Source organism: Lissotriton vulgaris, chromosome 9, assembly GCF_964263255.1.
Source record: "Lissotriton vulgaris chromosome 9, aLisVul1.2, whole genome shotgun sequence".
NCBI lineage: Eukaryota > Metazoa > Chordata > Amphibia > Caudata > Salamandridae > Lissotriton > Lissotriton vulgaris.
In genome coordinates, this window is record NC_141697.1 from 1176840895 (window position 1) to 1176858518 (window position 17624).

The window sequence follows — 17624 nt, forward strand, 5'->3', positions numbered from 1 at the left end:
GTGAAGAAATAGACATGTGCATATATATCTTTGTGATATGGGCCCCTTATATTAAAAATTCAAAAGAAGCAACAAATGTATTATGGCTGTCTCAGAGCTATGGTGACATTTACAGTTGTCTTTTTGGTTTATGATGTCACCAGAGCACAGCAAAGGCAATAAAGGACATGATATTTGAGGTCGTTTTTTATTTTTTTACTCCTCAAATTGTTTTTTAAAATGGAAGCTTGTCATGGAAGCCACTTTTAATGTTGATTTATGAAAGTTTAGAAAGGTTCTGTAAAATCCTGCATAGTATATTGAGCACATGATGTGCATTTGCATAAGATGTGAGGCAGCGGTCCCCAAACTGTGGTCCACAGACCCTTAGGGGTCTGTAAAGCATTCCCAGGGGTCTGCAGGCAGCAGTTTCAAAATATCACTACAAAGTTCCTTATATAACTTGGAATTTTCAGGCAACAATAAAAGTGTCAAGATAACTCTGCTGATTAATGTACCCGCTGGAGAGAGATGGGAGTTTTGGCTCATCTATGATAGTGAGATGGTTCATATGCCCGCTGCTAAAGATTGTGTACCATACGTTTTACAGAACAGTATTTTATGTGAATAGCTCAGTGGGTTACTGCTTTTGTCACAGAGATTATTTTGCTACCGTGCAGTTCATAAAGTACAATCGTCATCTAGACCAGTAAGCTATGAACTGCCATCAAAGAGCTGCTGTACAAACTGCATGGTACAAGTTAGTAAGTTATGGTTTTTCCCAGTCTTTCAATATCCTGATGCTGCTAAAAAGGTTTGTTTGGGTAGAGATACATTCTTATTATTAAAGTCAATGCTAAACACTGAGTTTTTAATGTGAATCCTGAGTTTGTGCTTCTCCAGATCAAGCACTCATAAACAATGCCTTCCGGTATGGATGACATGTAAATCCTACACCTTGTAATCCACTATGCCTTATGTAACATTTTCTATGCACTGATTTACACATGTATGATTCATTCTCTCTGTATGTGTGTGATGTAAAGTGATTTGACACCCTACACTGGTGTAAGAGGTGCTATAAAGCAAATGAAATGTGTGTAATGGGGGGCTATGGAGAAGAGAGGCACTGTTTGTAGGTGATATTGAGACAATCATCGTCGAGCACCAAAAAAGATTGTCATATCCTGGTGCACAGTAAGGTCCTAATTTACTATGCTTTAAAAGCGAATACAATTAAATATAGAATGACACATGTGTTGTAGAATACACAATTGTTCTCCAAGTTTCTTGGGGGAGAGTCCTCCAAATCTCCCCTTTGCATATTTTTTCATGTTTGAAATTCAAATCGGGCAAATTGCTTGGGGTACCCGGCTTCCAGGAGTAACTCAGTCGGGATCCTCAGGAGTCAAAAGGTTAGGAACCACTTCTGCAATGAATGAAAACATATGCAATCACATGGTACTATAGATGAATGAATGTTTAAGGTTCTATTTATGTGTATTGGACTTTTAACATGAGAAAAAGCAACCCATCAGTACTTTTTATAAGGGATGCCATGAAAAAGAGTAACATTTCACTGTGTAAGGTAATCTTTTCAGAATAAGATGCATTGTGCAGCAAACACCCATTAAAATTGAGTAGTGACTTAAAGGCTTTGTATGACATGAATGATTTTGGAATCAGTGGGAATGTGTGAAAAACAATCATTAGCTGTAAATTCACCCAGAAATACCAAATACATGAGAGTATGGAGCTCCTGCCTCAGTACTGCAAACAAATTGATCTCTATGTCTTCTTTCCTTTTCTTACAGGCAACCAGATACATGGAGCTAATACCTAAAGACATGCAGCCTTTGGCAGGCACCAAGGGGGCATACTTCCGTCGCAGGCAACTCTCCAGACAGCTTCCAATTTATGATCAGGACCCTTCCTACTGCCACAACTTGTCAGAGAGTGAATGGAAGTCAATGGAAGAATTTGTAAAAACATTTAAAAGCGAAGCCATGGGAGTTGGAGAGGTAGCACATCCAGGTCAAAGCCCTAATCCAAGAGAAGCAGGGAAGGAGCAGGAGAAAGATTCTTCAACCAGCAGCAAAGCAGCAGATTCCACTAATGGCACTGGGACCGACACACAGGAGAAGGGGGAATATGTGAGTACATGACAGTCTTTGCTCTTCCAGTATAACATCACCTGGTTTATGAAATCTATGTTGCAGGAAGAACCCGAGGGCCTGAGGTTAGATACTTTCAAGGTTATTCTAAATATCCTTCATCAGTCTTGACCTTCTCTCACCACAGTGGCATATGGGAGAGGTTTTTTGGATTGTGATGTGAGAGAGTGTTTTTATGAGGGAGGTCTGGTTGGCATAACACCAGGTAGAGGTTATTTTTAAACAATCAGCTGGGGTCTGGAGGGTGTTTTATGGGTGATATTGCAGGGTACCAGGACACCAGGTAAATGGAATGTATTTGGAAGAGCAGTGTTACTATCAGGTGAGTGACATGAAATCTCGTCAATGTGTTTTTAAATGTGTTTTTAAAACTACATTTTGTTGCAAGGGGCTGGAAAAGCTGCAGACATTAGGCACATGAAGTCTCCCTGACTCCTCTTCCTCTGCACAGAATGAGACTTATTCATTGTATCAGCTGCACAAGGAACGAAGACTCGGAAGCCATAACTAACATTACATTGGGTAGCTCTCATTAACAAGGATCTTTACGTCATAGACAACTCGACAACTCAACTGTTACTATTTTTATTTATTTGATGTACTTGGAACCTCTCGGTTGGTAACAACTGCACTATTTACCATCACCCATCTCTAATTCGAGATGGAGGTAATAATAATGTTGGGGTCGTTTCCCGAAGTCTGTAGAACAGTGGCAGACTCAGGGACGGGGAGTGACCCAATCCATTCATATGTGTAAAGTTCAGCTCTCGAGACACACATTAAAGATGGACCATCCAGAAGGGAAAATGGCTGCAAATTCATTAAGGACAAAACAAAAATGTCCAAAATGTCCAGGATTTAAATTCTCTAACAAGTTGCATTTCAGTCTGTTAGAAATGGGGTTTCTCGTTGACTGAGGCATGTGTGCAAGCCAGGGAGAATCTACCACTCTAGTAAGGGTAAGCTACACACACAACTTAGATAACCTGTGCTCACCTTCTGGTAGCTTGGCATACAGCAGGCAGGCAGGCTTGTAAAAAAAACGAAATGTGTAAAGTATTTGTGCAGCACACGCACACAGTAACACAAGAAATACACCACAAAAAGACTCCAAACAGGTTTATAAAAGTAGATGTTTGTATTATAAGCATATTAAGGCAAACACAATAAAAATCCAATGTATACTTTTCAAGATATGAGCGTTCAAAGTATGCAGGTAAAAATACAGAGCTAAAAGTTCTGAGTGCTGAAAGAACACTTGCGGCTTTGTAGGTTATTAACGGTCACATCGACTGGGCCACATTAAGTTAGATCCAAGCAGAGGATCGTTAGATATGTGACTGAAAAATAGCACCTGTTAATTAGTGTCCAGCAATCACGAGCACGGAAGATCCTTAACAGGTCCCCAGAGAACAGGACACTGAGTAAGATTGACCCCCTGCGAGGAGCTCAGGACAGCTGACATGGACCACATGGGCCCGTTCTCACACAGTAACTGCTCGTATGAGGCAGCTGGGTTGGGGGAGAGGCATTGATGACCTCGGGGATGGAGCTTTCAAGGCTACAATCTCCTCTCTCAGGCGAGAGCTGGGGCTTCGATGAGTCATGCTGGCCCAGTTTTCAGGTGGCGCCGAACATCAAGAGCAACTGCGGTGGCCTTTCTCCAGCAGAGTAATTGGCAGGGCAAGACGTTGCCCAGACTAGATTCCAGCACAGAAATGCAGTGGTTTGGAATAACACACTGCCACCGATATGGACTCTGCCACACTCGCAAGGGAAGTGCAGGGCCTTTGTTGAAGTAAACATGGAGCACTGAGCCCAGCTGGTGATCGGGCAAGCTCTGAGTTTCACTACAAGGATTCGTTGTTGAAGCAGAGTGGAGGGCTGATTGTCAAAGCATGGGACATTTCTCTTGTGCACACGATGCACTGGTTCTCATGGCACAGGCTTCTGCAGTAGTGTAGTAAAAGCGACCACAGAGCCTTTGATGTCGCTGCGACTTCAAGAACAGGGGGCAAGCCAACAAGACATTGCTGAGCACTTTAAATGTAGCACAGTAAAAAGGTATCAAAGTAGCAGTACCTCCTTCAGCACAACAAGCAGCAAGCAGCAGGCTAACACAGCAGTGCAGTTAGCAGAGTGGCAGTCCTTCCTGGCAGCACAGCAGTCCTTTAGGCAATGTGTAGCGGTAGATCAAGCAGTGTCTGGTTACATATCCAAAAAGTGTAATCCTTAGGGGGGTTAGAGACCCAGTACTTATACACAAAAGTGCCTTTGATTTAGGGGTGGCTTCAAAGGATCTCACTGAGGTGCACAAGGATCCCTTTCGACCCAGTCCTGTTTGCCAGCCAATCTGTGGGGGGTAATCACCCCTTTGTATGTGGACAGGACACTACCTATTGAAGTGTAAGCGTCAGCCCTTCCCATTCCTCCCTGCTCAGGGCGAGCCATCAGAATGCAGATGTATGCAGATGAAGTTGAGAATCCTGTGTTGTGGCTGTCAAGAGGGTGTTGTACGGTTTCCACTTTCCAGTAGGAACTGCACATTTGTTTGGCAATGTAAAAATTAGGATTGTTGTCTGCCAGACTGATTCTATGCACACCCTCATGATATGTTGTTCTCTACGCCAGCTAGCTCACAGTCATTCATGCTGTCTCAGGGAGATATAAAAGCAATACCGAAAGGGGCGTTTTTAATATTTATTGAACCATCATGTTTCTTGCATAAAATATATGCATTGCAATGATCGATAGACAGAAGCAGATAAAAGTGATCAGTAATATGAGGACGGTAAAGAAAATGAACAATTCCACCATCATGCTAAAACAGTATATATAGAATATGTGATGTTTCTCAACAAAATACAACAAAAAATGTATTAATATATAATAACAATAAAAACAATACTCAAATATTAATTAAGTACTTCATTAAAAAAAAATATATATATATCTACACATTCCACCACTTTAAGAATAATGATAAAATAATAAATGTTTTAATAAGCCTAAGTATAACTTACCTTATATGTAGTAAATACATACATTGTAATGGTCAATGCATTGTAAATAGTATGTGTTATCAAAACATGTGTTGTAATGTATGATGTGTTGTTATGGCCTGCGGGTTAAAAGCATGCATTGTAAAAAATGTGTTGTAATTGATATTTATTGTGTATATATGCTGGCATATAAGTACTGAGCATAGTGTCCTTCTACTATGTGTTCCCTAATCTTGGGTGTGTGATTGATCTGCGAAGAATCCCCTATTGGATAATCTTTACTTGAAGGCAAGGTATGTAGGTCGCTGTCTTGGTTACAGGTTGGGCATCCGCCTCGCAGAGGGCAGCACAGAATTTAGCAAAGCCGAAACACCAACACAGCAACAACGTCACAAGTGACAGCTGAGTGCTCCTATAATTTGAGCATGGAAGTGTGTGTGTGTTTATAGCAATGGCATCCATGCTTCTGTGTTGATGCTTCAACTGAGCTGACATTGTTTATTGTCTCTTTGATAGTAACTTCACCTTGCGAACGAAATAACAAATGACATTGGTACAATGAGTGTCAAGGCCTTGTACGTAATGTTCAAGGTGTCGTGATAGTGTACTTGCGAAGTAGTTTTGTAAGCATTGTGGTTTCGGAAAAACTAACCCTGCACTGTCATGCAAGCAAATGTGTGTTAAAAGTCATTGTGTGAAAGAGAAGGCAACTTAACAAATGTGTGCATGTTTAAAATGGCAATGTTTCTTCCCAAGCCAAACTGAGCCCCATGACAAGGGAATGTGCAAATATAGTTGTCACCCAGCCCAGACGTGTATTGGAGACAGGATGTGAGGCACACAGAGCAGTAAGTGCAGAGAAATGTCCAATTTCTAAAAGTGATATTTATAAACTAGTAATGTTAAATCCAACTTTACCAGTAAGGAGAATTTATCATTACCAATCCAAAGATATAAAACATGAAAAAGCTGCTCCTCTCTGATCAGGATTTACTGCTTAAAAAGGTGTAAGGGAATTCTGAATGCTAGCGTATGAGAGGGGCAGGCTTCACAGTGGCCTCATAGAAGTGAAAACAAATTTAGCTGTTTGTCACTACCCTGACATGTAAAGCAGCACAGTACATTTCCTACCTTTTACTTACATAGCGTCCTCCCCTTAAGAGTTAACTAGGGTCTACCTTAGGAGTGACTTATTATGTAATAAAAGGAGAGTTTAAGCCTTGGAAAGTAGTTTTAAATGCCAAGTTGAAGTGGCGGTAAATGATAATCACAGGCACTGCAGTAGCAGGCCCGAGACAGATGTAGAAAGGCTACTTCTGTGAGTGCCACAAGTAGTGCTGCAGCCCACTAGTAGCATTTAACTTTCAGGCCCTGGGTATATGGTAAACCACTTTACATGCACTTTAGCACCTGTCAGCAATGGTAAAGTGCCCAGAGTCCTAAAACCAACAAAAAGAGAAGGAGGAAAGCAAAACATTTGAGGTGACCGTTCAGAGAGGGCCATTTTCCGACACAGTCCAAATGGAAGGGATAGAAAAATGTACCCTCTAAAAAACATGTAAGACCAAATGCTTAATTGGAAGTCCTCAGTACATAAAAGAAAACACTCCCATTGGCCCAGTACAGAGGCATTTGTTCTTCTTACCAGTGGTCTTCAAAAGTTGTGTGATCGATCACTGCACTTTCTCTTAATAAATTAATCAGGGACCCACTCACAGATACTGCTCTTTAACTTAATAAATTAGTAAGGGACCCACCCACAAAATACATTGATAGTGGTTTTTTTAGAATTATTATGGAAATGCTACATTTTTCCTGTGCGCTTAAAAAAGAGGATTGTGATCATGTCCCACAAGAAATGTAGAAAGACTATTACTCAATACTGCTTTCCAGTTTATCTTAATGAATACATGCTGTGTAAAATATTTCAAGTGAAAACAGAGAATGGCATCAGGACAGACTATGCTTTGTATGTTTTTTTCCTTTAATATTTCTGTACATGAAACATAATATATAATGTGCACTGAGGGATTTGAAGCATCCAAGAAACCTTTTGTGGTGGAGGAGGAACAGGTCGAAATTTATTTCCCAAGAAATATTGACCAAACTTTATGTCCATGGCTAACTTTCATTTTCTGACATTGACTTGTTTACGATTCACACCATTCCAATGTTGTTCACTTTTCCCTAATGGAAGCATATTTTGTCATGTCCATTTCCATTTTGCTATCGGTTTACAGAGATACTTTTGCCTTCCTTCAGCCAAGCATCATCCACATTCCCTTGAGAAACCCTTTGCAGCTCTCAGAATCCCACTCAATAATGTGAAGGCTACTCAGCTATGCTCTTGTGATAGACTTTAAAGTAGGTAGGGCCCAATTCACAAAGTAATCTGAGACAAAGTCCTAACTTTACGACTTTCGGTATTCACGGAAGGCATTTAGGAGTACTAAAGTTAGGATTTTGTCTCAGTCAATCTTAAATTTTAATCCTAAATTAAACTTAAAACAAACTTAAGCTTAATTGAGACAAAATCCTAACTTTACAACTAGGATTTTGTCTTAGTTAAACTTAAGTTTGTCTTAAGTTTAACTTAAGACCTTAAGTCGTAAAGTTAGGATTTTGTCTCAAATGACATTTGTGAATCAGAGCCACTGTCTTTCACTGTACCCTATGAATGTAGGCAACATTAACTTTCAAAAGGAGCCCTAACACCTGCCTTTAGTGGTTTCTCTGTGCCAAGGTGAAGTTTTTTTTTTTTTTTTTTTTTGGTAGACCTTTATTCACATCATCAGAGAGTTACACAGCCAGGAGCCTACAACCCTGGGGCCGGCTGCAATCAAAATAAAGTGCGTGTTCAACATGTATTATACACAGCCATTCAGCCGACAACTTCCGTCCGGCGGCGTGAAGCACATAAATGAGGCCTATTTTATGGTAATTTTGTTGGTGTATTAAAACATACACAGTAAACATTAACAAAGAACACCCCAACCATGAGACCCATACATATTAATCGTCCCGGTCAAGTAGCATAGTGTAACAACTTCGATCCATGCACCCAGATCACCCCCCCATCCCAACCCCTACCCATAACAGTCCCCCGCACACCCATCCACACTGTGTTACCCATTATTCCGTGTCAGATTCCAACGTGACCAAATAGTCAGTGAAGTAGGACCAAAAGTCTTTGGGCCTAGAGCGTGCAGGCAAACTCTCTTCATATGTCTGTAGTCTGTCCCTGCAGCTTGGCATATCCACGAACCACTTTTTAGTAGTGGGCACCTGTGTAGAGTGCCAGCACTGGGACACTTGTCTCTTGGCCAACAGCAGGGCAATCGCACAGAATTTACGCCTGGATGATTTAAGTTGTGGCACAATGCCCAGTAAGCAGCAACGAATCGTGCAGTCCACCTCAGCCCCCACCATTGTCGTAAGTGTAGTAGTTACCTCTGACCAGTATTTCTGTATTGCAGAACAACCCCAGGCTAAGTGAATAAAATCAGCGCCTTCGGCACCGCATCTTTTGCACCCGGTGTCCTCCCTCATGCCAAACCTACCCATACGCGCCGGGGTGTAGTAGGCCTGATGCAGATACTTGTAGTGTATGATTTTGAGGTTACCGTTAGGAGTCAGGATTTGTGTGCGCGCAAGCCTGTTCCCATTCCTTCTCTGTCAGTGGGTCATCGAGTACCAAGTCCCACCTATTTCTGGCCTTGTCCGTGGTTCGTGGGATGTCAGCCTGTGCAGCATAGTATAACCTCGATGTCAGGTGGGACAGATCCTGTGAAGCAATGATAAGCTGCAGTGTATCTACTACAGTTCTTCCGGAAAAGTGGGGTACAATTCCATCAGTGCTCTCTTTAGTCTGTAGTACATGAAGGAGAACATTTGTGTCTTGTTATGTATGTACTGTAAATCCCCAACCTCCACGAATCTGCCCTCCGGAAACAAATCACCCATCTGCGCAATGCCCACCCTCTGTAGTAACGACATCCCCACCTTCTCACAAGTGACAGACAGCGCTGCGTGATCATGTAGTGGCATGTTACGAGTATAGAGTGGTATTTTGTGCGCCAGCCTCCCGAGTTCATGCCATGCCTTGACGGTGGTGTCTACTGTGTTAATGTCGCGTGTGTGCAACGGCGGGCGTTTGTGTGACAGTACCGCATTTAGAGGGACCGGGGCCGCATCGCCCTCTTCAATGGCTGTGTGAGTCAAATACGGCACCATATGGAACCAATATGCTGCATACTGCGCCTGCGCGCATAAGTAATAGAGCCTGAAATCCGGCACCCCAAAACCCCCTTTGGTGTATGGGAGCGTTAAAGTCTGAAGGTCAACCCGTGCTTGCTTCCCTGCCCAAATGAGTTGCAGTGTCAACGATTTAAGTCTACGGAACACCTCACTAGGTGGAGTGATAGGGATGTTGGAGAAGAGGTACAGTAGTTTGGGCAACACATTCATTTTGACTATGGCGATACGGTCAGCCAGAGATAGTGGCAGCTGTATACAGTGTTTCACTTTGTCCTCCAGCGCGGAAATAGTAACGCCATAATTCGCACGCAGCACTACTTCCGGGTCTCTATGAAATTGCACCCCCAGGTATCGCACCGGGTCGGACTGCCACTCCAAGGGGTAGTCAACATCGATGGGAGTCGTAGAGTCCGTAAGGGGAATAATGGAGGATTTAGACCAATTTATCGTAAGCCCCGAGTGACCACCGAATTTGATGTACTCTCTCAGAAGTTGATTGAGGTGGACATGTGGATCCCTCACGTAAAGAACCATGTCATCCGCGTACAACGGAATGTGTAGTGGCCGGGCGGGGAAGTGTAGAGCAGATGTGTTATAGTTTTGTCTTATAATACAGGCCAGCGGTTCCAGTGCCAGAGCGAATATCAGAGGGGAGAGCGGACAGCCTTGCCTGGTACCACGCTCCACCGCAAACTCGCCGGACAGGTGCCCGGTAATCCGGACCCTGGCTCTGGGGTTAGTATATAAGAGGGACACCCACTGGACAAACCGTTTCGGGAAGCCCATGCGATGTAGTACTGTGATTAGGTACCTCCATTCGATCGAATCGAACGCCTTTGCTGCATCTAATAAAACTGCGACCGCCTTCTTCTGAGGTTGAAGATAATGAGCCAGAGCGAACAGTGTTCTGGTATTGTGAGACGTGGATCGGGTCGGGACAAAACCCGCCTGATCAGGCAAAACCAAGTTGGTCATCAATGGCTTTAGTATCATGGCCAAGAGTTTTGCCAGGATTTTGGAGTCGACATTAATCAATGACAGCGGTCTATAAGAGTCACAGTGGGTGGGGTCTTTAAAGGGTTTCAATAGGGCTATAATGACTGCTTCTCGAAGTGTGGGGGGAAGTTCACCTTTGTCGAATGCCGCCCCGTACATCTCCGTCAGCCTGGGAGCAAGGATGTCTACATAATGTTTATAAAATTCGGCTGTGTAGCCATCGGGGCCTGGCGCCTTGCCATTCAGAAGAGCTTTTATCACTTCCGTGACCTCATCCTCCGTAATGGGCGCCGCTAGATATTCCCTCTGACGATCAGATAGCCATGCAATAGCCACATCCCTGAGGTACTCGTTGATGTCCTCTATGGACGCAATCGGCTGCGAAGCATACAGTGTGCTAAAGGAGGACACAAAGCCACGCAAAATATCCGCCGGCTGTGTTAAGATGACATTGTTCTCAGCTTTTATTCCCAGCACTGCGGTGTGTTTCTTCCCTTCACATATTTTGGCCGCCAGCAGCCCACCCGGTCTGCCACCCTCACCAAATCGTCTAGCCGTGTGTCGTTTATCAATATATTTTATCTCATCATCTACCAGCGATTGATGTTCCGTGTGTAACGTGCGCAGTCGTCCCAAAATCGTAGGGTCTCGAGTAGTTTCATATTCCCGTTCCAAATCCCTCAACTGCGTGTCACATTTCTCAATTTGATGCCTAAGGTCTCTAAGGATTCCAAAGGTGGCGCTCATGCAAACCCCCCTTATCGTCGCCTTAAAGGCCTCCCACAAGAGGCATGGGTCATCTGTCGTTGGTTCGTTGAGCAGGAAATAATCCTTGATAGCTTTATGGATAGTGTCAGCGTATACAATGTCAGTTAAGGCCCGTGAGTTAAATCTCCAATGATGAGGAGGTGGAGCATGACCTGGGATCGTCATTGTTAACAAAACCGGGTTATGGTCCGACAGCGTTCTGGGAAGCACTTTCATGCCGCTAGTCCAATGGACAATGTCTTCTGTGCCCAACCAGTAATCCAACCGCGACCAACTGTTATGGCATGCAGAAATGTGTGTAGCCCCTGTGTCCCTTGGATAGTTATGCCTCCATATATCCGTCAATCCCACATCCGCTAGTATGTTGTGAAGTTGTGTCCTGGCCTGTTTGTGTGACTCGGTGGAGTGTGCTGAGCGATCCATCTCATCAGTGAGGGTCACGTTCTAGTCCCCCCCGCACAAAATCTTAGTGTGTGAGAATTGTTGTAGATGTCCCCACAACTCGCGGAAAAAGCCAGGCGAGTCCACATTAGGGCCATATACATTGAGCAAAGTCAGTGCCACATCCTGTAGCGTACCCGATATGAGAACGTATCTGCCTCCCGGATCATGCAGTGTCCGTGAGACTTTGAAATTGAGACCCATCCTCAACAGTATCATGACTCCCCTGGAGTAGGATGAGTATGTTGCGACATAGACAGAGTCAGCCCACTTAAGACCAATAGACTGATGCGTGTTGGGAGCGATGTGTGTTTCCTGTAAAAAAGCAACATCAATGTGGTGTCTGGTCAGATATGCAAAAACTCTCCTAATTTTTCTGGGCTGTGTCAGTCCTCTCACATTCCATGTTAAGAGGTTGATATGCATGTCAGGCGAGTGAGCCTGTCTCCGAGTCATCTGTGCGGTGGTAGTGTATATAAGCGCGACACAGTATTCGACTCCCTGGGGGTATGTGAGAGGTGGCCAAGGGTAGTGAAATGTGGTGCAATGTGTACCAGATCGTGCATAAACACATGATGGACAAGATTTGCCTGCAAAGGTCTCAGAACCATAACATACAACATATCCCCCCCCACCCCCTCCCACTCCAGCAACCCAAACATGCCGAAGCCAGTCTTCCCTCCCCAATGCCCTCAAAACCATGTCAGGGCCAAACATCAGAACCAACCCTGTAGAACTTTTGTGGGGAACTCCCTAGTGGAGGTCCGCCGGGGGCACAACCCTGCACTCAAGCTAATGAGTGCGGACGGCGTTCTCGCTGTTGATAAAAATACACGTTACTACACTCAACACCCCGGACCCTCGAAGCCCTCATGAGCGAAAAAAAACTGCAAATGACCACTAGGCGATGCATATTCCGTTCCAGAAAGGAACTATTCCTAGGCCCTGATAACAAGCTGATAGTGAATGTACCCGGTCAGCTAGTCAACAGTTCAAAACAGAGATCAATATTCCACCCACACATAGCTGATGTCAGAAGTGTGATCAATAGGTGGGCAGCGTGCTCCGGTCCGTGACACACCCGCAAGTTCCCGCTCCCCCAACCCGTCACCATCCCTCAGAACAATCAGTACTAAGTCTTATAAGCAATGCAGAAAAATAACAGGGTAGCCCGCCACCGGGCAGACCAGCCTCGGCGACGGAGCTCGACCAGCAAGTGTTCACAGGCAGCCCCTCCTCTAGGAAGAGGCTGATGATCGAGTGATTTGGGCGCCATTTTGACATGTCCCCGAGCAGGGAAGTCCACCCGCCAGTAAGGCACAACCCGCAAGACCCGGCACAGCACTGTCCCACCCCGAATTTTATACAAGACTCAATTAATATCAATAAGTCAATATACTGGTGATGCATAGGCAGTGATAATCCCAGAGTTTAACATCGGCTCCGCCATTAGTCCATCTCGGCCTGCTCTGCCGACAGGGCCCCAGAGAAACCACGTAGGGGCCAGCCGTTATATACTCACAGTTAGCAGAAGGTATACAGCTCAGTCAGAGTCGGCCTGTTGTCCATTACGTGCCTCAGCTTTTCTCTGTGCGAAGACTCGTTTCACAAAGTCCTGTGCCGTCTTCGAGTTCGCCAGTATCAACGGTTTACCCTCCCACTACACCCGAAGACGAGCTGGGTAAAGCATAGAATAAGGGACCTGAAGCTCACGAAGCTTGTCCTTTACCGCCGAGTATTCCTTGCGTGCTTGCTGTACCGCTACTGTGTGGTCCGGAAAGAATTCCAGTTTATTACCCTGATGAGTAATAGGTCCCTTCTCCCTCGCCAACCTCAAGATGGTGTCTCTGTCCCGGTAATTCAAAACTCTGGCCACAATCGGCCTTGGCGAGGCTCCCGGTGGTGGTCGGGGCGCAAGGGATCTATGTGCACGCTCAATGACAAAAATGTGCGAGAAAGAGTCTTCGCCAAACACGTCCCTACACAGTTTCTCGATGTATTGCTCCATTTTCCCGGTGTTGGTGGATTCCGGCAGTCCCGCGATGCGCACGTTGTTGCGCCTCGAACGCGCTTCCAAATCCTCCTCTCTCGCCTTTATCACCTCCAACACCTTCTCCGTGGCCATGCATTTGGCAGTGGTAGCATGGGATTCGTCCTCAACCCCCGATATTCTTGTTTCTGCAGTGTCCAGCCTCTCCCCGTGTTTCTCCAACTTGGCCGCCATTCCATCCATTCTATATGTGAGATTGTCTAGTTTCCCATTGATGTCCTGTAGATTCGATTGGATGGCTAAGAGGATCTTCTCCATGTTGCTGCCTGCCTCCTGGTCGCTCGGTGTGTCGTTCATTGCAGGAGACCCCGCGTCCGTAGCTTTCGACGATTTCTTTGCTTCGAAGGATAACTTTTGTTGTTGCTTCTCCGGCTTTCCCATTGTCGCTAAAGGTGGCGTGAGCGGTGCCCTGAACCGCGGCGCAGAGCGCGTTATCCTGTTGCCTGTCGCCGTTTTGAGGCCGTGCACCTCTTGCACTCCCGTGGTGGACGTTTGCTTGTACTGGGGGACACCGAACACAAATCCCTCGTAAGTGCAGCACATGTGAGGTGAGGGCAGAGATCTGGAAATGGCGCCCACGAACGTCTCCTCGCGCCCGGCCAAAGCTGCTCCCACTGCCGTATCCGATCGTTAGCTGTGCGTGACCGAGGTCCGCTGCAGTCGCACCCAGCACCAAGCCGGAATGTGGTCACAAGACCTTGATGGCGATCACAGAACTCCACTCCTGAGGCGGAAAGCCGGGAGTTAGCACGCATTTTTAAAACTATATAAATTGTTTTTATCTTGCTAATCTCCCCCTGATTCAACTCCAATACTCGCAGCAGACCGCCCAGCCGATCCAGGGCTGACGCGGCATACTGTTGCCAGGGCAACGCCACCTTCCAGCAGCGGACACGCCCACTCGCGCTGACCACGCCCACTTGCACTATATGAGCGCGCGCTGACCAAGAGCGAGCGTTCACAGAACTCCACTCCTGAGGCGGAAAGCCGGGAGTTAGCACGCATTTTTAAAACTATAAATTGTTTTTATCTTGCTAATCTCCCCCTGATTCAACTCCAATACTCGCAGCAGACCGCCCAGCCGATCCAGGGCTGACGCGGCATACTGTTGCCAGGTCAACGCCGCCTTCCAGCAGCGGACACGCCCACTCGCGCTGACCACGCCCACTTGCACTATATGAGCGTGCGCTGACCAAGAGCGAGCGTTCACAGAACTCCACTCTTGAGGCGGAAAGCCGGGAGTTAGCACACATTTTTAAAACTGTATAAATTGTTTTTATCTTGCTAATCTCCCCCTTATTCAACTCCAATACTCGCAGCAGACCACCCAGCCGATCCAGGGCTGACGCGGCATACTGTTGCCAGGGCAACGCCGCCTTCCAGCAGCGGACACGCCCACTCACGCTGACCACACCCACTTCCCATGTCATCCTCTGCACTATAAACATGTGCTGTAACCGGAAGCGCAGCGGACGAGCGCAGCGGGCGCGACGAATGCGCGCCGAAGGTGCGCATAAGGCAAGCTCGTCTGCGCTCGTCCGCGCCGAGGACGGGCCAACGGCCACCCCCCCAGCGACTCCAGCACCACGACCACCTATTGATACGGTGAGATTAACCTACTCCGCCGACGAACTATTAAATCTTAGGCACTTGGCGGTCCAACCGCATACACCCCCGCATCTAAGCTACTCCAATCACATCCTAGACCCATTCTCATGTCCTAATTGCAACAAATGTACGGCAAAACCTTCAACAAACGACCCACTATTAATTCAAGCAGCGTTAATAAACGCTAGATCCCTTCCCAAACACAAAATAGAAATCGCCGATTTAATCGATGCGCACAAACTGGATCTTTTGTTCGTCACCGAGACATGGGGTGATGAGGCCTCAGGACCCGACTTTACAGAAGCCACTCCAATTATCTACAATGTTTGTAGATTAGATAGACCAATAAAAAGAGATGGCGGTATTGCCATAATTTACAAAAACCTCTTCAAACTCACGACTAAACCATTTGCCTGCCCAGAATACGAGTCTCTCATCTTTACTCTAGGCCTATCGGCAAAATCATCCTTCAAGGGAATGCTGATTTATCGCCCTCCAGGGTCAAGAGCTAAGTTTCTAGCTAACATAGGCAGTATAATTGAAGCAGTCGCAGACGCCCCTCATTTTACGCTATTAGGTGACTTCAATTTTCACCTTGAGACTCTGAATAACCACGATACTACGCAGCTTCTTGCAGACTTCTCAGCTGCAGGCCTAACACAACTTATAAACTCCCCTACGCATCAGGCAGGTCACACATTAGACGGTATATTTACTAACAGTCCTCTTGTAAACGTCACCCAAATAATTCCACTCATCTGGACGGACCATTCAGCTATTTGCTTCACAGTGCAAATAAACCCCAATAAACCGAGCTTCACTGCACCAGCTCGTTCAACCTACAGAGACTGGAAAAATATCAATATAACCCAATTGGCAGAGATGATGCAGAATAATCATATCCCCAATGAGCATGACCCTACTAAAGCATCCTCTAACTACCTGACAAACTTAGATAGGGCCTGTAATATGCTAGCCCCGCTCAAATCGTAACACCGGAACAGAAAAATACCTTCAGCCCCATGGTTCACTGAGGCCCTACGCATGCAGAAACAATACTGCAGGAACCTCGAAAGACAGTGGCGTCGCAACTACAGTATTGCAGACAAAACGAACTATAAAAATGCCCTCTCCATCTACAAAAGATTGATAACCACTGAGAAAAGCCATTACTTTACCACTCAAATCAATCAGGCAAAGAACTCGGCAGGAGAACTATTCAGGGTAGTTACCACTCTATCCAATCCCCCTACGTCGCCCCTAGAAGGCTCCCAGTCACTGGCAGATGCCTTGGCCAGCTTCTTCGAGGAAAAAGTCAGCTCCATCTTCCAGACTTTCTCTCACTCTGCCCCCCTACCATCCTCGAGCCCACTCCTTACGGGCACTCAGCCAACCTTATTAACATTCAACCCCGTTGATCAGGATCACATTCAACGTCTGGTAGCCAGCACTAAATCAGGTTCCCCCCTCGATCCATGTCCCCCTTCCATTTTGAACCTCATCCCGGAAGCAATTTCCCCCCGTTGTCGAACATCTGCAACGCTATGTTCCCAACAGGTATATATCCCTCAGTCTGGAAAGAGGCGATCATAAAGCCGTTGCTGAAAAAAACAACACTAGACCCTCTCATCCCAGCAAGCTATAGACCCATCGCCTGTCTCCCATTTCCAGCAAAGATTTTCGAAAAGTCCATGAATATTCAGCTATCAAAATTTATCAATGACAACAATTTGCTCGATGACAACCAGTTCGGTTTTAGACAGGGACACGGGACAGAGACAGCACTATTGAAAGCCGCAGACGAAATCAGAACAACCATGGACAAAGGAGGGATGGCCATCTTGATACTCCTAGATCTCTCCGCTGCATTTGACACGGTCGATCATGTCACTCTGATCGACCGTGTCGCAGCTCTGGGAATAGGAGGAACAGCTAAAGACCTGATTGCCTCATTCCTCGCCAATCGTCCCCAGACTGTCAAAATGGGCAACTTCACCTCCCAGACCTTCTCACTCCCCTGCGGCGTTCCACAGGGCTCCTCGCTTTTTAATATCTATGTATCAGACTTAGCGAGGGTGATAAAATCCTATGGTATTGCCCTTACCACGTACACCGATGACACGCAACTAGTTCTATCGGTGTACAACAAGGGAGCAAGCGTTGCAGCCAATTTTCAGGAGGGAATGAAGGCGATAAGCTCCTGGATGTCATCAAACTGCCTCAAACTTAACTCCGCCAAAACGGAGGTGATGACATTCGGGAGCTTGCGACCAGCATGGTCCCCACAATGGTGGCCACAGGAGCTGGGATCCCCCCCCCAACCAGTGGTTAAGGTCCGCAACCTGGGAG

At 46.0% G+C, this 17624-nt stretch overlaps 1 protein-coding gene across 1 annotated transcript in view; it reads left to right on the forward strand.

Moving 5' to 3' along the window:
* LMCD1 (LIM and cysteine rich domains 1) overlaps positions 1-17624 on the forward strand; it is a 307023-nt gene that overhangs the window by 210259 nt on the left and 79140 nt on the right. The window contains exon 4 of the mRNA XM_086939214.1: positions 1794-2132. Within this exon, the coding sequence (XP_086795340.1) occupies positions 1794-2132 (339 nt within the window). The remainder of the gene's footprint in view (positions 1-1793; positions 2133-17624) is intronic.